Genomic DNA, 20,226 nt, shown 5'->3' on the forward strand with positions numbered 1-20,226 from the left:
AGACAAATTGTTAACTTCAAAAAAAAAAAAAAAAAAATGTTAAATGCCTTTAGATAGCATTTATGTTACGTAGAACAAAAAGAAATCGTAGGAGGATAAATAATGCTTATGCGATCAAGTAACAAAGGAATGACGCATTTTCTTGCAGGTCCCACTTCATGCAGCAGCTCTCAAGTCATGGAGATATTAGTTAGTGACATTTACTATGATGTTCACCGATATATTCAGCTGTTGCAACGGACACGAGACCTGTAAAATTGCTTTCACATTCCAAAATTTACAAACCTTTTCAAAATGTTAAATGTACTCATTAGATAATGTCAAAACCATTCCTTATATTGGCCAAAGCCTGGATTATTAAATACACCTTCCATGCGAGGCAAGGATTGAAATTTTAACCTTTTTCTCTTTCTTGAACACATACCAAAATCCAATTCAAGTGTCTCAATAAGACCCCTTCGGCCACGGCCCACGGGTCTTATAAGGTGGAATTTATTAAAAAACAAAATCTGGAAAACCCACTCATTTACCAAATTTTCAAAAGTCTGGTCTTTGCCTCGCACTAACCGAGTGAAACTCTTTTTCTCCTCCCTACTTTTGGGCAATGCCCTAACCATTTTCTATCCGGAATAAATATGAAGCCTGCTAGCCTAGGCTCGTGGCAACATCAATGCAATTTAAAGGAACACGTGAATATATGCAAAGGCATTATTAACACATCAATTAGATCTTATATTTATCTAATATATATATATATAATACACATCAGTATGTTAAAAACTTAAAATGAGTGATATGTGCCGCCTGCAGGGTCAGACGAACCGAATAAATAACTGATCATGGACACCATTAACTGAGGAATGTCACCTTAAACAAAGTGCATCACAAAGCAGCTTTTTCACACACCATTAAACTCCCTGGGTTAATTGTAATGCTCTTGGTGCAATTATCAGTTTTGTAGATCCCCACAAGTCGATCGGCCAATTCAAACATGTTGTTTCTTAGGCTGCATATGCCATTAAAGAAAAGACAAAGAACAGCGTAAGTAACTATCTCAGTAACTAGCAATAACTCCATAAGTCATCCAGCCTACCTTATGATTATAAACTGTGCGTCCTTTGTCCGGTCCTTCACATAGTGCCCCACAATAGAAACATTTTTGAAGTCTGCACAACATATTGACCAAAAAGATATAGATAAAACGAATTGAAAAAAATGATTTTTTCTTTTTCTTTTTTTCGATCAGTATTAGAAAAAATGAAATTATGCTGAAGGATTCAGGAAAAATACCCAGCGCAGCATCAATTTCATCCATTACATAAAGCGGGGTTGGCTTGTAGTGATGAAGTGCGAAAACAAGAGCTAATGAACTCAGAGTCTGAAAGCAGTAAAATGAACAACAGTATATTACTCAACTGAGTAAGATTCAGGGATTCATAGATAATAAACATGCTAGTCATTCAGGGAGATCAGAGGCCCAAATAGAAAAAGAGGAAAAGTCTACACTGTTCAAAGATAACCTTTTCACCACCCGATAAATTGGCAATATTCTTCCAGCTCTTCTTTGGTGGCCTGACACTGAAAACTACACCTTCAGAGAAAGGATCCAAAGAGTCCACAAGCTCAAGTTCAGCATCACCCCCAAGTGTGATCATCTGTAGCAAGCTCATTAAGAAGCAAAAGCAAATGAGACAAGAAGAAAAGGAAATGAGGATGACACAAGCAGCATCGATTATGAAGAAAAAAAACTAGTGCATCTCCCCCTATCATACATACTTCATCAAAGGCCAACCAAAAGTGTAGTTATTCAATGAGAGAACATAATTCAGAGTCCAAATACAAATGTCACCGACCACATTTCTTGCAATTCAAACTGTTTAAGGCATATTCAAATCATTTTCATACGAAGATCAAAGAGTCAAAAAGGACCATAAAGTTTATAATCCAGTTAAAATTTGAGAGGGATCTATTCACCAACCTGATACATCTCCTTTAGCTTCAAAGATATTGCATTGAACCCTGCCATGAACTCATCCAACCTGCTATCATACCAGATGCAGTTGAGAAAAAACTGACAAAACAGCGGAGGATTGTAAAGAACACAAATCGGAAATAGAAATAAAGAAGGATATGCATGCCTCTTCTTCCTCCATTCATCATACTGCTTCTTTATGTTATCGCGTTGTTGAGTGACATTGTTTAGTTCCCCAACTCGTTCATTGTATAATGATACCTTTCTCCGATACCTATTAATTATATTATGTATATTTAGTAGTGTTATGTTGAAAAGTCTACTCAAGTTAGATGATGTGTTTTAAGGACAACAGATAAATTCGTACTCTGAGATAGAATCAAGATTTGGATTCATCTCTTTCAGTTGGGTTTCCAGCAATGCTACCATTTCAAGGGCACTCTTTAGATCACAAGCCTGATTAAGAGCTCCATCTGTCAAGTTAGCCTGAAGCTTTTCAGGGTTCACCGAATCCTTCTGAATTCTGCAACCAGTATACAATGTTAAGCATGCTTCAAAATCATTAAGACACTGTAGATTCAAAGAGTTGTTCATAAAAGTACATACTGTTCCATGTGCTTTATAAGAGCATTTTTCAAGTCATCAAGCTTTTTCCTGTAACCCTTCCCCTTCAATTCCAACTCCTTGTATGCCTTCTTCATATCCTGTAATTTGTAGTCAGCATCAACCTGTGCCATTACAGAGAAATCATAAACAAGGTATCAGAAAACATGACAAAAACAACTAACAAGAAACAAAAAAGATGCATTAATTTAACACAGTACCTCGGATGCACGTAATTCATTGACAGTCTTTTTAACTTTCTCGTAATTGGACTTTTCCGTATCTAACGCTTCTTTATGTTTATCAATCAACTATACAAGAGGGTAAAAATCATATATCAGCAAAAGAAAATCTTATTTTGCTTTTTTATTAAAAATAAAAATAATAAACCTCCTCTGTCTTTTTATAATTTTCATGAACTGCAAATGCTTTCTGCTCTATTTCCTTGAAAACACTTCTTAATTTTTCCTTCTCTTCAACAAGTCTTTCTTTCTCCTTCTTGGACTCCTCAATTCCCTTAGTTAACTTCTTCAACATTTTGTGGCCAGTCTCTATTTGGACTCTGTGACGGTTGACCTCCGTGCTACTTTTATCAATATCCTGACAGTTGGGTAGCATAAATTAGTACAGAGACTCCATTAGAGTAACTTGAAGGCTTCATAATGTTTTCACATACTCACAGATTGAATCTTAGTGACCTTTGACTTCTGTGCTTTCAATCTTTCTCCACCAGCATTTTCTATATTATTCTGAAGCTCCAAAGCCTAAAGCGGTGAAAAGTAAGCATAAATCAAACAAACTGAGGTATCAAAATAAGTGCAATATAATTATTCGTGTTAGACATGCAATATTCAACTGCAGAGAAAACCAAAAAAAGAAAAAGCAACTTAGGAGGAAAACCAGACATAAACCACCAACGGCGAAATGCAACTAGCAAAAAATTTGTTGTGCAGGTAAACATGAAGATCGAGCTGCAACATGCAAAGAAAACAAAAGTTAATAAAGTTTGTCACCCACCTTTTCCTTCAGCTGCTTAGACCCTTTTATAAGTTTATCAATCTCCGTTTCTTCTTTAGAAATTACTTTCCTGAGCTCCTCCAACCTATCAAGCTCATCCTTCCCTGGCCGTGATGCAGCCTCCAGCGAATCAAGTTGTTTCTCAAGATAACTATTTTGTGAATTCAAACTGTCAATCTGTTGAAGAGAATTTCTTAATGCATCAAATTCCCTTTGAGCATATCAGTTAAAAGGTACCTTGGTAAATTCCCAACTGGGAGTTACCTCTTTCTGGCTCTTAGCTAATTCCATCTCCAAGGATACAACTCTTTTTTCTGCCGCCTGGTAACGCCGCACTGCCTCGGCGATTCTTTGGCGGATGCTATTTAATTTTTCTACAAATGTAGAGAGTTCCTTCTCAGCATTTGCAACAGCTTCTACGGAAACACTGGCAGCTCGAATAGATGTGCCCATTTTGCCACCACGAGGCTTACTTCCCCCACCACTCATTGTACCCGATTTTTCAAAAAGTGCACCATCAAGTGTTACCACACGTCGAAATTCTTGGTTTCCATTGTATGCAATACGTGTTGCCTGAAAATTGGAAAAGAGAAGCTATTTAAATATTTTGCTAAGCTGAAATGAATATTTAGGGGAGAATCGACCATATAGACTCCCAACGTTTACTTGCGTCTAAAACAGGCTATTACACACAATATGATGGGAACCACCCAAAAAAAAAAAAGGAACTTGAGGATTTAACCTCGTCAAGAAAACACAACAAATAAGGAATTAAATGCTAGTCCCATTTAGTTTTAACAGAATTAAGTTTCCGATTCAAAGTAGGCCAGCGCTAAGATGACTAATGCCTAAAAAACCATTCCTTATCTCAGAATACATTTTCTTGCATGGCGACATATCTTACTTGAGATTCTATCAACAGTAACCCAGCTAAAATTTTCTTCTCCTCTGACTTGGTTTCCAGTTGATAAGAATCCGTCAAAAGCCAGAATGTGCAAAATATTTTATAAACGGACACGTACAAAGAGAGGGAAAAAGATTCTGAAAAGTTACAAACTATAACTTTAGCTATTCCATGGAACTAATCCAGATAAACCAAGATTTATACGAGTTACAAAATCAGCTCATCAGCCACAAATGCCAAACCATAAAAACACCAGCATGCTTTTACATAGAACTTATGAACATATAATGCTGCATTCTTTTTCAGTTTGAAATCAGAAGAATAATCCTAGAGTTACAAAGAAATTGGAAATTACCTGGTCGAGATCCTTAGCGACAACAGTGTTTCCCAATGCTGCGAAAAAAGCAAGTTTCATTCTTTCATCCTGAACTTTAATTAAATCAAAAAGACGTGGAACTCCCTCTGGAGTGCTTACAATCTCCTTCAACTTGGTTAAAAGAGCAACTTGCTTCTCCTGCAACAGGAAATTAAAATTTAAAAAATAAATAAATCCACGGTGTTATGAATCTTCAAACGGTACTATATAGATAATAGAAGGTATTGTATATGAAGGAAAAAGTATCAAACGGCCTACGATTAACAATTAAGTGCCCACTAAATCTGAATCATCCTTTACTAAAATTTTTTACTCCACAATTTTTCTAAAAGAGTTATGCCATTAAAATTTCAAAACCACTGTGGCTGATGTAAAGTTTTAGTTGCACATCTCCAGAATGTTTATTTTTTTATAAGTGCACATCTCCAGAATGTAACAAACTTTTGCAACATGAACCTAGAGTGAGTAATCGAATAGATCTCACTATATGTAAAGATTTTCTTTAGTCTGCAGAATGTCTCTTTTTACCATCTCAAAACCGGCTGGTAGATTCAGTTGTATAGGAACAATCTATATTTTGGTAATTCAAAACTGAAGTGATAGAAACTGGAGAGATCAAAATCATGCACACAGCTTTGTCCAAGCTTCAATCCAAGAGATCTGTCATCAAGTTCTTTACTAGGATCCAACTGGACCAATCTAGCACCCAACTTTCAAGTAAACAAGGTCTTTCAAGTTCTCAAAACATTAAGGTAACTGTTTGGACAGTACAAATTCCTGCAGATTATATAATATGAAATTGATACCAATATCATGAAAGTTGCAACACCAAGATTCTCCCTCCGGAGTAGCTCAACACATGCTTGGGCTGCGCTGGTTGTTTCCACTACAATATAATCAAGTCCAGAACATGCTGTTGATATAGCAACATCGTATTTTGCTGCAAATAGAAAAACCACAAGGAAGTGAATACCGAGACATAAACTGATGAAGAACATTCATGAAATTGATATCACTATAATACAGGGCAAAGAAAATATTGATCTTGTTGATGCATTAAACATCAAGCACACCAAGAATTGGAAACAAAACAGTGGAAGAGTAGCAAAACCAATCGCTATTTCCTAAAATAACAAACAAACTAAACTAATATGAATAACACATATTGTTCCGCAAGAACTGTTGGGAAACGCAAATACATGAAAGCCACAATAAAATTTAACTACACATCAGTTGATTGAGATGCACACTGAAATTCAAAGACTTCAAAAGATTATTGTGTGAAGTTCAGAAAGATGGAAAGAAGAAAGAGAGTTATATATGAATCACAAGCACAAGATTACCATCAATTGCCCCAAGATCACCCATTCGGCCATATATTCCCTCAATTTGGTTGGACTCCTTCGCCTGCAAGATTGCTTTAAGAACTGATCCCTGACTCTTCTCAGAATCCATAATAGACTTAAGTTCTGCAACCTTCTGCCTTGCAGCTTGTTCAATAGGAATCAGTGCATCTTGTTCTTTAATGCATTGCTGCAAAAGGCTCAAGTAATCTCATCGTGTACCCTAATATAGTAAAACAACAAGTGAGAGAACATGAATTCAAGTAATTATCATGAAAACACAAACTTGTTCCACTATGCGAGCTTCTGAAGCTTCAAGCTTGTTCTTTTCTATATCGGTGTGAATATTTGCTATGCTTGCAGTTTTTGTTTTTATTTTCCCCAATATAACGTCCATCTGCTTTTGAGCATCCTCAAATGCTGCACGACCAGCTTCATGCTGAAACAGTCAACCATCACTTTCAGCCAACTATATGACAATCTCCACTAATTAAAAGACTGTACAAGTTCCCCATGAGTTGCAAACACTACAACACTAGAGTATGAATATTGCTTTTCTAGCGATGTCTGAAGACTGGATAAAACTCCAATATTCAATTAAGACGCTGGTCTTCTAGAATTCAAATGACAACCAATATTCAATATCCTTTGTGTGAACCAAATGAATCAGGAAACAAAAGGAGAGGAAAATTTTAAAAAATTCTGTAAATGCGACTACCTACTAAACTTTCTTTAGGCTCCATTTGTTCAGTATGAAACTATACTGGAAAATTATATAATAGCAAGGGATAAAAACGGCTAAATTTCACTAAAATCATTCAAATGCGCTCCTGATCACAGGTAAAATAATATAGACAAAGAAAAATACTTCTAACAAAGTTACTATAAAAGATATGCTCTGAGTATACACGATTGGATATCATAGAAACTTTTGCCAATGAAATTGTAGCCATGAAGAAATTAACCAAGATTACAGGGACGAATATGCTTATTGCAATTTTTTCCAACTTATATTGTGAGAAAAGGATTATAGTGGAACACTAGAAATAGCTAGTGCTTTCATGCATCCTTCAAGGGTCCATTTGGGTTTGCGATTTCAAAAAGTGCGATTTAAAAATAGCGATTTTAAAAAGTGATTATTAAAAATGCAGTTAAGCGTTTGACAAAATCGCAGTTTGGCCTTTAAAATCGTAAGTTAGCCTTTTAAAATACTGCGTTTTCAAAAAAGCTCAACATTGCCTGCGATTTGAATAAGCACTTTTCTGCGTTTTCAAATCGCAATTTTTTAAAAACGCAGTTTCCAAACGATTTATTTTCTGCAATTTGGATTAAAATTGCACTTTTTCTCTACGAAATCGCAATCTCAAACGCACCCTAAATTAATTTACAAGACAATAGCAAAGTACCAACCTCACCTTTTCACTCAAAAGCTTGCTTTCAGTACATGCAACTTCAAGTTTTCCTTTATGTTCAATTAGTTGCTTTTCCCATGGTTCTAATTCAGCACGAACTTTTGTAAGCTCAGCACGGTATCTCTCAGTTTCAACTGCACAACCAATCAAAGGTAAGTAACACTTTGAATAATTAACTGCACATGATGTCTGGTATTGATTTGAAGTATGACGTCGATCATTTCAAGGGGGATTAACTCTTCAACAAAATAGTAAACCATCCCCCACCACCCAAAAGAGAGCATGGAATAATAGTTTACCAGGAAAAACAAGAAAATACAAAAAACAGAAATCCAAAAAAAGCAGGGATCCATGCCAATCACCCAAAGAAACTTCTTGGTCCCCCTACCTGGTTCTCTGCCCATATCTCATAGAACAAAGCAGGAAATAGCTCCCATATATGCTCTCTGTGTAAATATTTTCTTTTTTCTTTTTTGGTTGGTAAGTTATGCTGTTTAAGATTTTACTTTTCTAAACTAGGACAGGACTAGGTTATTTATTGATGAATTAGGACAGGACCTAGGTTATGCAATAAACAGAATCAAATGCCTAATAGTATGGATAAACCATGTAAGAATTCAACACAAATGATGCACTAATCTTTGGCAAAAAGCAGAGTACAAAACAACACCAACTTGAGATGTGTTGACATTGTCAAGGGAAGAACCTTTCGCATGGTCAGACATGGGGAAAAAAAAAAATCCAAAATCCTTTTAATACTAAAGTTCCTACTCCCATCTGAAAATCATACTGAGATTTCCAATAAAATTGTAACGCTAAACGAACTTCCAAATCCAAGTAAAATACAGATAACGAATATATGGAAAAAAGGAAAAAAAAAAAAAAACAAAACAGTTCTACCTTGCATACTAATTTATACCATATGAATCATATACATCATAAATAATCATAATGCAAACTGCGAATGTCAGAACTCCATTCTATGCTATTCAGATATCCTCTTGATATTTAACCACTGGATTGCCATTTAATAATCAAAGAACCAAAGTGTTATATCTACTATGGGGGATGGCTTAGAGAGAGAGAGAGAGAGAGAGAGAGAGAGAGAGGAAAAAAAAAATTGACTTGAAAAAACTTTGTATTCAAACCCAAATAAACTGCCAAACAACATAAAGAGAATCCTAGTTTCCAAATAGGGAGGTAGCTTACCCACAAAAAAAAAACATTTCATAGAAAGACGAAACAAAACAAAATAGTATAGAATGACCTAAAACATACATAAACAGTTATGATAAAATTTAAGGCCACCACATATAATTGTTTGAAGTATGATAAAAAAATACAACTACACAACATACTCTATTTTACGTAATTGAAAACAGAAAACCACCTTTAGAATTATCTTTAATTTCCTCTAAGACTTTCTCCTCATCCAGCAAGAACTTTTGCAGATTTGGAATATTTTCCTCTAGTTTTGGAATCAGGTCTGTGGACTTTTCGCACTCCTTTTCTAACTCAATGATCTTTGATGAATCCTGAAATGGAAAGCGAAAAGTTAAAAAAAATTGTGTTCGGTTTAATTAGACAAATATCTTCCTCACCTTTTCAAGTTTATCATCAAGTTTCTTGATCTTTTGCTTCATATGCTTCAAATCTTCCCGATATTTGACATCCTGCCTTTCAAACTCCTTAAACTCTTCCTTACAACTTCTAAGTTGATTATCCAGTTCCTAACCATACAAAACAAAAGCTTAATAATAGATCATTCAAATAAAGTCAAAGTGAATTCAGTATGATAACATTCAATGCAGATGTCTCATTTCAAAAAATGGCCAACACATGGCCTGAAAATTGATATACTACTATATTCTCCTCTCATTGAGACAATCGTATACCAATGATATTAATAGGTTCTGATAGACTTTTGTTTATGAAAAATATCAGATCAGACGAATGCTCTGCTAACCTCTTGTCTCTTCATATGCTTGTTATGCGTAGTTTCAAGCTCCTTCAATGTTATATTACTTTCTTTTATCTTCTCCCTAATATAAGATGTCAAAATCTTCATCAGAAACAATTTTTTTGTTTCAACTAAGAATATGCAACTTCAGTAGATCTCATAAGCATATACCTTTCAGTCTTCAGATTTTCTTCTAAACCAGAAACATTCGCCTGTAGTTGAACCATTTTTGTATTGGTATCTTCATGAGCCATATTTGTGGCTTTCTCTTGCCACTTCAAAAGCGATAGCTCTTTCAGCATGTATGCTTCTGCTTCATTCTTCACATCCTGTGGCAAAAAATATGTGAGCAGATACATTAAACATAAGATGATGTAGTGATATGCAATAACATCTACATACCTCCAAGCTATCTCTTTCTTTCTCTGCTAACTTAACCATTTGCACCACCCCAGACCTGCTCTCATCGAGAGATTCTAGCCTATGAGATGAATAAGAAGATTATTAACAGGTGTTAAGAAATATGACAAAATGCTATTCAGGTAAGGAATGTTAGTATTCATTTCAATTAAATGGACCAGAGAAGTAGACAAGATATTTGGAAGTGAGCAAAAAGCAGCGAAGCTGAATTGCTAGGAAAGGAAATTAGTTAAATAAATTAATAAGTGAACACCAGTTTGATAACAGCAGCAGCATCTGAGACGACATACTCTTGCATCTAAACGAAAAACACTGTGTATGATGCTATCACACGGTTGGCTCTTTCAACTAATACATTGTAAAGACAGGCTCTCCTATAAATTACCCATGTACAAGTTAAACCTCCCATTCTCAAACTTCCAATTTTCAGTTTTTTTTTTTTTCCTCTTGCTAAGTAACTTTCAATTTGTCAGCTAACCAACAAGATATTGCGCCTTGTAGTTAGGACAAACACAAGTAGTACATGTGACGCATTATTAAAAATAGGAAGTCAATGTAGCAAGCAGTTCTAAAAAGGCAAACTTTCAACTAAGTTAACACGCAGGAAATGTACTCACTGCTTATATGATTCTTCAATTTTTTCAACGTATTTGTTAGTTCCAATTATGTCTTCAAGATATTCAAGAAAACCTTCATCATGGGGGCCTTGAGCTTTTGGCTTCATCAGTGAAATCTGCTCGACTTCACCCTGGCAACACCCAACAAGAAAGTTATAGAAAAAGTGGAAATAAACTTCTAATTCAAACTAGAGCTACTGCATAACAACTACTGAACCTGAAGAATCAGAAAACGGTTATTGTCCAGGTCAACTCCTTTCCCTTTCAGTTTCTTCGTAACTTCAGTAAAATTACTTGAACGGTCATTAATAAAATATTTAGAGGAGTTATCCCGGAAGGCAACTCGGGTAATCACAAAATCACTCCCTGGAACAGCTTCATATGTTCCATCATCCTGTAATCATTAATAATAGCTTAAGAATCTATGAAAGTAAAATTTCTTAAAGTTTTTCATATGGTTACCGATTAGGGAAAAATCAAAAAATTTAAATCTTACTCTAATAACTATAAGAAACAATTATCTTGCTCAGGACTGAAAAAACCAAATGGGTTAGTTAAATTTTACTTTCCTTTCTTCTTATTAGCTTCTCTGGGCAACCAATCAAAAGAAAAGGCAAAGCAGTTACTGCCAACATCACCCATGTAAGAAAGATTAAATTTACCTACCAGATCAACGATCTCCTGGAAGTGTACAGAAACACCAGCACTGTCCAAATTTTGGTGATTAGTGGAATTGTGGATCAGCTCCGACACTTTATTAAGTCGCATCTGCACATTTAAAGCCAAGACAATTAGACACAGAGTGAACACAAACACAAAAGAGAACTCGAATGCAGTGTCTCTTAGCTCTAAAGTATTTTTGTTGCATTTAGAGCCAAACTCAGCAAAAACATCTTCCAAATCGATACCCAACATCGGTGAAGAAAGTAAAATCCATTATACCTGCTTAGCTCGCTTCCCGAACACAAACAGCATCGCATCTATCACATTGCTTTTCCCACTCCCATTCGGTCCAACCACTGCTGAAAAGCTCTGATACCCCAAACAAATATATAAAAATAAAAAAATAAAAAATCAAATAAGGTAGAGCGAGCGCGCGCGAGAGAGAGTTTCCTTCTTTGCTACCACGCATAGAAAAATTCATACACATTCTAGCCCAAATACTCGGCTCAGTTGAATTTTTCAGAATTTCTTCCATTCAAAAAAAGCTACCTCGCAAAATATAAGATTATCACACCGAATTTTACCCGATATTTCAATCGTTTTCTCGGCATAAACTTAAAATTAAACTTGTTGAAAAGAGGAGGAGGATAAGAGCGAAGAGGAACCCTAACCTTGTGGAAGGGACCGACGCGTTGCTCGCCGGCGTAGGACTTGAAGTTCCTCATGACCATCTCTTTGATGAACAGCCTCGGGGCTCCGGATCTCCTCTCCGCCGAACCCGAACCGTCGGCCATCAACTCGTCCTGCGCTTCCATCCCCATTTTTTGCCCTTTCAAAACGCTTCGGGTTTCCGGTTCCACGAGAAATGGAATTCGGATGCTCCAAAATAAGATGAAACGAAAAGCCCCTTGATTTTTATGATTTCTTTTCTACACTGCCAATAAAAATGAAATAAAATATTTTTTTGGTTACGGGAGGGGGGTTTTGGCGGGAAGTTGAAAGTATTCTAGATTTTTGAAAGAAATGGTGGGCTTGGGCCCAATTGTTGTACTTGTTGATAGCAACCCCACTTTCAGCTGCAGCAGTCCGATCGAGGATGGCTTTTAGCGACTATTTCCCTCAAATACGTTTTGGTGTTTCTGGATTGCTCAAAGTTTCTTTTCGTGTTGATTATTACTAATAATTTCGTTTTCCATAAATTAGGTGAGTTTTCTGTATTGAGACAAGAGTTACAAGCACTCAAGAGACAAGAGTTACTATAATTCAATAAATAATAGTTACAATATAATAAATTATATTTATTGTTGTTAATATAGAAGTAAAATAGATTTATAATGTTCAGACTATTTTTCTACAAATATAATCTTGTATACAATCAAATAATCAAGGAAAGATGTAGCTTAAGAGCACTCTCAATGGATTATCTATTTGCAACTTTAAGTTAGAATGGATAACAAAAGTGCTAAAAAGAGACTCCATCAGCTTATGTATTCAAACTCTTTAATAGATTTTTCTTAATTCCATAAATAGTGCAACTCTACAAGTAGAGTTATACTATTCACTTATTTATTTTATTTTATTCTTTATCTCTACCTTTTTAGCTTCTTTTTTTTTTTTTTTTTTTCCCTCCACCGCTCCACGTTCTTCCTAAAAATTTCTTCTTTTATAGTGGAGATCTAAGGAAAAGTGTGTAAAGTAATGAAGTTATCAAGCGGGACCCACGTGAAAAAAAATAATATAATGAAAAAAAATTAATGAAAAATTAAAAAAATATATATAGAGAGTTAATAATATATAATCGGATGTATAGAGCATTTTAAAACTCATTAGCTAAACTAAATAAAATAGATTTTGATTAGTTATTCTAGATTGAAAAATACATAAGTCATTGGGAGTGCTCTAAAAGAGGCTTTGATGTGTGGATGTAGTTATAAGACGAACCACCTAAAATCTATGTTTCTTCTGTTTCATTTATCTCTCTTTCAATTATTATTAGTTCTTACATTCTGAACACAAACATGTGCAAGTCAATTTAAGTATAGGAAAAATATAATTTTACTCCATCAGTTTTTTAATCAAACTTTTAACTTTTTATGACAAGTTAGATGTGCGATTTTTTTGTATTGTATTCGACTGTTCTTTACTATATTCAAAATTACGAATACCGATAAAATTTGTTTTTAAAATTGTTCTTAGATTATTTAGAGAAATTGAGACAAAATTTAAAAAAAGTTGAATAAAACTTGAATTACAAAAATCAACCCAAACATGTTTTTCAAAAATAATAAAATATAATTAAAAATAAATAAAAATATGAGTTACCCAAACATGACCTTAAGTGTTTTGACATATTCACTTCACTCCTTCTGTTAAAACCATCAAAAACTGTGTAGGGGCATTAAACTCGTTAATGCCACGTAAACAATTTTGTCATTTTATTTAAAAAAAAAAAAAAAAAAAAAAAAAAAACACAACAACAACAACAACAATCTAAAAGAATATAAAATTGTAGGTTATGCGACCATTCCAAACTCATGATAGTAGTTGTCGTGTGAGCCACCACATTGCTGAGGGGTGGCTGCCTGAGCCACTCCTCAATGGACGCTCAAATACCTCACCGTTTGAGTCCCCCACCCTTATAAAGATGGAGGGAGGCTCTTTTTTACATTTTTTAAAAGTTTTAATATTTTTAATAAATTTTTGTATTAAAAAAGAAAACATTCTTTTTTAAATGACGTAACAAGTTAATGTCACATAAAGTTTCAAAGGAAGTGAGTGAAAAAAAAAAAAAAAAAAAAAAAAAAAAAAAACACTTTAATGAGTTAAATGTTGAATTTAAAAACCAAATGAGTAAACTGAAATTGCGTGATTGCTTAATAAGTAAATTAATATTTTTCCTTAAATATATTTATTTATTTATTTATTTTAGAATATCTCAAAAGGTCTATTTTTCAAAATTTAAATATCTATTTTTACATTTTGCCTAAACAATCATTGCTCTTTTTCAATAAATTGTTTCTACAAAAAAAAAAAAAAAAAATTGTGCTTATCTCTATCAGAAAAAGAAAGAGACTCTAGCCGGGTATTTAACCTTTTTACTTTTAGTAAATAAGAAAAAATCATATTTAATTCTTAGGTATTCATTTGGTTTAGATTTAATCCTTGAGGTTCTACTTTCAAAAATAAAATCTTTAGGTTTTACATATATTTTAAATAAGTCTAGTTACTTTTCCGTCAAAAATAAAAGTTTGTTATCTATAATGTATGTAATCACGAAAAATGTTAGATTTACAACACCAATACAACAACTGTACAACAATCCCTCACATGAGGGTGGGTCCCACATACTGGGGCCCACCCTCATGTGAGGGGTTATTGTGCTGTTGTTGTATTGGTGTTGTACAAGAATACCACTTGACACGTCAGCATCCAAGCTACCCTAATATCAATGCCATGTCATCCATGAGGAAAAAACATAAACAAAAGACCCAAGTACTCTCTTAGACGTTGGATTTAATCATTGAGTAATTTTACATGTACATTAAGTGTCGATCAAAAAATTATGTGGCTTTTAAAATCACCATTAAGCATGTGATTGATCAAATGATGATTTTGATCAAATAGTAATTTTAAAAGCCACCTTATTTTTTTTATAAACACTTAATGTACTATTAGGCTTTGTTTGGTTTGCGGAATGAGTATTCCAATGAGAAATGGAATAGTTATTACTAGAAATAAAAGAGAGCGGAATTGAATAATTATTTATACTTTTTAGTCTAGTAACAACTCATATACTTTAATTGAAAATTATTTTTTAAAAAAAAAATAAAGAAAATTAAAAAATAAAAACCAAAATTATTAAAAAAATAAATAAATTGAAAACCTGTGGGTGATGGGTGGTTGGCCACCCCCGTAGTCAATCGCGAAGCAAATCAGGGGTGGCCTATGCCACATCCAAATGGTCTAGGGGTGGTCGCACCACCCCCGACACGCCTCAGGGGTCCACCACACACCACCCATGTCTCCTTATGTAGCTGGCCAACCACCCCAATGGGTGGTTGCCCAGCTAAGGTAAGGGTTTGATTTCTCTTTTTTTAAAAATTAAAAATAAAAAATTGGAAGAAAATATAAAATAATAAGTGATTTTTTTTTTGTGTGGAAAATATAGTTTATTTATGTAGGAATAACTATTCCTCTCACTTTTTTAGAGGAATAGGTATTCCTCTTCGTAAGGGAATAGTTATTATATCTATGGAATAGATCTTTACCAAACAAAAAATTAGGGAATAGTCATTCAATTCTAAAGGTCTATTCCGCGAACTAAACAAGTCCTTAAAATTACTCATAAAAAACATAACCAAAAGACCCAAGTACTCTCTTCTTTTGGTGAGTAACTACAATTTGGAAAAAGTAGGAAATAAACATTTTGGGTCGTCAAGGTAGGGTACATTGAAGCTGTGAACCCAGGGCTAAGGGTTGTTTTTGTTTGGTTCATCAAGGTTCTTGCGTTTCTAGGCTTTATTTAGTATTCATTGTTGCATTATGAGCCAGATTGTCGATTTTTTAGTATTTTGTGGTTTGTTCTTGTTAGAAACTCTTCTGGGTTCTGAAATTATAGGCTTTATTCATCTCTCACCGTCACATTATGTGATTCATACAACAAATTCTTGTCTTTTGAGGTATTTGTTGTTATTTTTTTATTTTTATTTTTTTTTCCTATTTTGTTGTTGTTAGTAGCTTAATCCAGGTATTTGAAGTCTTTCCAGGTAGCGAGAGGTGGAAAATCAATTAAAGGAATTTTTTAGTTTTAAGGGTATTTTCTCATTTGGGGGACAATGACAATTTTTTGGTAATCTGAGGAGAGTAATAATTATTGATGAAAAAGTGACAAATTTTGGCAAAACATAAATATCTTATTCTTGAATTGAATACCAAATGACAAAATCCGAATAAATAAAAAATTGGAAGGCAAAATATATTTTTTCCCAAATAAAATTGATTAAATATTTTTTTGTTGGATTTTTTCATTTTGGGTGGACTAGCATAGTTATTTGTTTAGTTTTAAGCCTATAATGAGATGAACCAATTTTTGTGTACATCCATCATCTTAGATACAAGTAAAATTAGCCAATTAGACTTCATTCTTTCATTATGCGAAATTAGAGTCAAGAGTAATAGTCTCTCAACACACACAATACTATTTTTTCTTCTTTAATTTTGGGCATGGAGATTACGCAGACAAATATTGGAAGCTTATTTTGTGAAATAATGAAGGTATGGTATTCTTTTTCTTGATCTATACAGGCCATGAAGAAATAACATATATTTATTATTAAATAGCATTTCGGTTGGATTTTTTTTTTTGTACGTTAATAGCTTCAATTAGATGAGTCGAAAATAAAATTACATATTTGCCATTTTAATTGTGGTTAGCAAATATAAAGTTCAATCAACCTCAAATTTAATGTGGCGGCAGAAAGGTACATAATTCCCTAGCTCGTGTGTCAGGCGCCGTGGTTCGTTTGGCGTACAAGTGGGCAACCACCCTAGATTATGGGCACATGTAGGGTACCAAAACGAACCTTTTGCATTTCTTTCTTTAAGGTATGCTAATTGGCATGGATTTAATCATTTAAGCCTTTCGCTTTTGGGTCCAATCCTGAGTTGGCTAGAATTTGTTCACAGTGGCCAAATTTCATTAAAAATGAAAAAAAATAAAAAATAAAAAATGCCATTTCCACCATCCACGAACAAAAAGAAGTGCAAATATATTAGTGAAACCAGAGATTTCACAGATCGATAACATATAGAAAAGCCGCTCACATGTAGGTAAAACCCCTAAGGAGTGACTGATTTTGGCAAAGTAGTTTAAATCTTCAACCCAACAAAACAAAGTCCATATCAAAAGGAAGCAGAGATATATAGTTAGTAGTAGTGAGGTGGTAATAGGAGAGTTCAAGGGCACTTGGGGCCTCCTTCCTTGGTCTTCCAGTTGTTGTAGCAAGGGCACACGGCTTTGTTCCCATAGTACCCGGGAGGCACGCACAGGCACTTATTGCAGCACTTCTGACAGAAGAACATGCATGGCTTGTGGTATTGGGTCTTGCTGCACCTCCTCGAGCATTGTGATGGGCATTCTACGCATTTCAAAATTACAAAACATAATCATTTCGTTTTCGCACAAGTCAAAGACCCACATGCAAAAGTTGTCAAACAACCTTTGACCACAGTCAAACAACCTTTTAACCCATATACATACAGGAAACAACCGTTGACCAGTCAAAATATTTTTTAACGCATACACAGGAAACGACCATTGTGATGGGCATCTAATAAATCGCTTCCTTTTCAGTTTTCACCATAGTTAAGGACCCCAAAATGCAACAAAGACAAATGGGAAAAGACTCTGCACATCTGCTGTGCAGGTTTTTAGAGACATGGGTTGGATTCATGTGGTGGGACTCATGTACAAAGATGCACAACAGTTGCACCGATCAGGTCTCGAGACAAATAGGGTAAAACGATATAAAGTACTTGAACCATATACAGGAAAATGGGAGGAGGGCAGAGAAAGGCAAGAAAGGACAAGGAGGAGAGAGGAAATGAAAGTGGAATGAGAAAGAAAATGACCCACTTTTGGGCATTTTCACTCTGGATCTACTCTACTCTCTGCCATTTTTACTGAATTATGTATGCAATTTCCAATCCCTTAAAAGGGTTAATTTTCCTGGCTCTCTAAATGTCTAGGTACTAAAAGAAAATAAAATGAGAATGAAAGAATCACTACTTACGGTTGCTCTTGAGACTCCCTGGTCCATAATTCTGAAATCACATAAAAATTTAGACCAAAAAGTAAACATTCCATTATCGCCCGAATAAAAAATTTAAAAAAAAAAAAAAAAAATCCAAACTCCCCCACATTTTGTTAATTTGGGGAAGAGAGAGAGAGAGAGAGAGAGAGAGCTTACGCCATTGTCATGGTGATGACCTCCATGCCCATGAGATGCCACAACCTGTGAACAGAACAAAACAAAAAGGCCAAAAAAAAAAAAAAATTGTAAATACAATTTATCCCCAGAAGTGAACATTTTTCTTCCTTTCAATTTTTGGTTTAAAAAGTTTGTTTCATGTTCATAGTAGAATATAGAGTGACGAAAGAAAGACCCACCATGGTTTGAAGCATAGAAATGGCAATGAGGGCCAAGAGCAAGGCAGCAACAAACTTCGCCATGGCCATTGCTACTCACAAACCCCTCTTGTCAAACCTGAAAGGCACACACTGGGACAACAGGGGCAAAGAGAAGAAGCTTTTGGGGTGAGGGTTTTGATTTTTGATTACAGCGGTAGGAGTGTGGGGGTATAAATAGAACATCAGTGCAAGTGGGTTGGGCATGAAATTCTTAGGTGTGCTCATTCATATGGATTACACTGTGCTCTCGTATGTTAAGAAATGACACCTGTGCATGCTAATCTATCACCGCCAGGCGTGCCAGAACATTTGATATACATGATGCCAGGTGTCCCTTGTTGGATGGTACGGCTAAGCTTTTGTGCATAAACATTTATGTTGCATAACAAAAAATTTCAATGTTCTTCAATAAGAACATTGATACCAAGTGGTTATGCAACTGATATTGATATTTTCTTAAAAAAAGAACATTGATACCTCTTCCCGCAAGTAAAATTCGAGATGGCGTGGATCTTGGTGGACTACTGTGTGAACGTGATCCGGGTTCATTTTCCTGAAATTGGACCTTTTTGCGTAGATTATAATTATATATACTCATTCGTTAAAAGGGTAAAAAATGGCATAGTCTTAAGTGACTTAAGCGGTTGTCTAAAAGTCTAAAACTTCCTATTGAATAAGATCTCTAATATGATATATAAATAAAATAAAATAAAATAAATAAAGGCTATAATATGATAAAAAGTTAATAAAATATTCTTTAATTAAGGCTACACTTAATAATGGTACAATAATTAGTCTAATATGGTAAAAAATTAATAAATAGTTTTTTGTTAAGGCTCTCAATAATGGTAAAAGTAATTACAAATTGAAAGTTTCAAAAAAGGTCAATAAAATATTGGAAAGTTCCACTTATTTACTCTTTTTAAAAGTTCTACTTTTACATTCATAAAATTAGTTCAATATGCATACTTTTTTCTCCAACATTTATTTGAATTGAATGTTTAAAAAGATATGAAAAGTCTTCAAAGTATATAAATTCTCATTATTTACATTGTGTATAAATTTATAATAGATAGAATTACACCATCGGTGAGTCTTTAATGTCCAACAATTTTTTTTTGCATTATATTCTATTACAAATCAACCGTTATATAACTTAATTCCATTTTGCTCTTTTTTTTTTTCTTTTTTTTCTTTTTAAGTCTTCTTATTTTATGTCTTTAAATCAAATGATAAATCATTTTATATATAATAAGTTATAAAAAAAAATTAAAAAAATTAAAATACATTTTACAAATAAAAAAAAATTCTAATTAACATATTAAATAAAAATATATATATATATATATATATATATATATATATATATATATATATATAAAAATAATTTAAAAATATAAAAAAATAATTTCACTTAAATTTATCAAACCGGTCCCATGTATATTCATTGTCGAGGAATCTTAATAAAGTCCATTAACTCATCATTATAGAGTTTTGCACTCATAAATTTGATTGACGTGTGGGGTTCATCTTGTAGGAATTGAAGCTATGTTAAAGAGGTTGCGAATGGGCTCAATTTTCATTGTTACAAAACAGAGTGTGCCATCACAGCTAGTATTTGTCAAAATCAAATACAATAAATGTTTTGCCATTGCAGGATAAATAAGAAGAGAAATGGCCTATTTGTTAACGTATAATTTAATTTGGAAAACTGTTAGGCTTCGAAGTCAAAATGGGGTTGATAATATAT

The 20,226-nt window shown here is 34.0% G+C and overlaps 2 protein-coding genes across 2 annotated transcripts; both read right to left on the minus strand.

The window, feature by feature from the left end:
* Nucleotides 1-696: 696 nt before the first annotated feature.
* LOC133859701 (structural maintenance of chromosomes protein 4-like) lies at nucleotides 697-12,187 on the minus strand. The gene is made up of 28 exons (XM_062295212.1): nucleotides 11,959-12,187; nucleotides 11,567-11,656; nucleotides 11,291-11,392; nucleotides 10,842-11,018; nucleotides 10,625-10,755; nucleotides 9,990-10,068; nucleotides 9,759-9,916; nucleotides 9,594-9,669; nucleotides 9,229-9,357; nucleotides 9,018-9,162; nucleotides 7,631-7,761; nucleotides 6,502-6,654; nucleotides 6,216-6,405; nucleotides 5,679-5,812; nucleotides 4,852-5,010; nucleotides 3,857-4,165; nucleotides 3,593-3,769; nucleotides 3,256-3,339; nucleotides 2,966-3,175; nucleotides 2,797-2,886; nucleotides 2,579-2,700; nucleotides 2,340-2,495; nucleotides 2,139-2,246; nucleotides 1,979-2,039; nucleotides 1,521-1,655; nucleotides 1,291-1,378; nucleotides 1,094-1,166; nucleotides 697-1,006 (listed from the first exon to the last, which is right to left on the minus strand). Exons 1-28 carry the CDS (start codon nucleotides 12,106-12,108, stop codon nucleotides 883-885), a joined length of 3,741 nt encoding a protein of 1,246 aa, XP_062151196.1. The 5' UTR covers nucleotides 12,109-12,187; the 3' UTR covers nucleotides 697-882.
* Nucleotides 12,188-17,030: 4,843 nt separating this feature from the next.
* On the minus strand, nucleotides 17,031-18,632 carry LOC133860862 (gibberellin-regulated protein 4-like). The gene is made up of 4 exons (XM_062296493.1): nucleotides 18,456-18,632; nucleotides 18,256-18,300; nucleotides 18,079-18,109; nucleotides 17,031-17,424 (listed from the first exon to the last, which is right to left on the minus strand). Exons 1-4 carry the CDS (start codon nucleotides 18,522-18,524, stop codon nucleotides 17,243-17,245), a joined length of 327 nt encoding a protein of 108 aa, XP_062152477.1. The 5' UTR covers nucleotides 18,525-18,632; the 3' UTR covers nucleotides 17,031-17,242.
* Between the last annotated feature and the right edge of the window lie 1,594 nt (nucleotides 18,633-20,226).

Source organism: Alnus glutinosa, chromosome 2 (assembly GCF_958979055.1).
Source record: "Alnus glutinosa chromosome 2, dhAlnGlut1.1, whole genome shotgun sequence".
Classification (NCBI taxonomy): domain Eukaryota; kingdom Viridiplantae; phylum Streptophyta; class Magnoliopsida; order Fagales; family Betulaceae; genus Alnus; species Alnus glutinosa.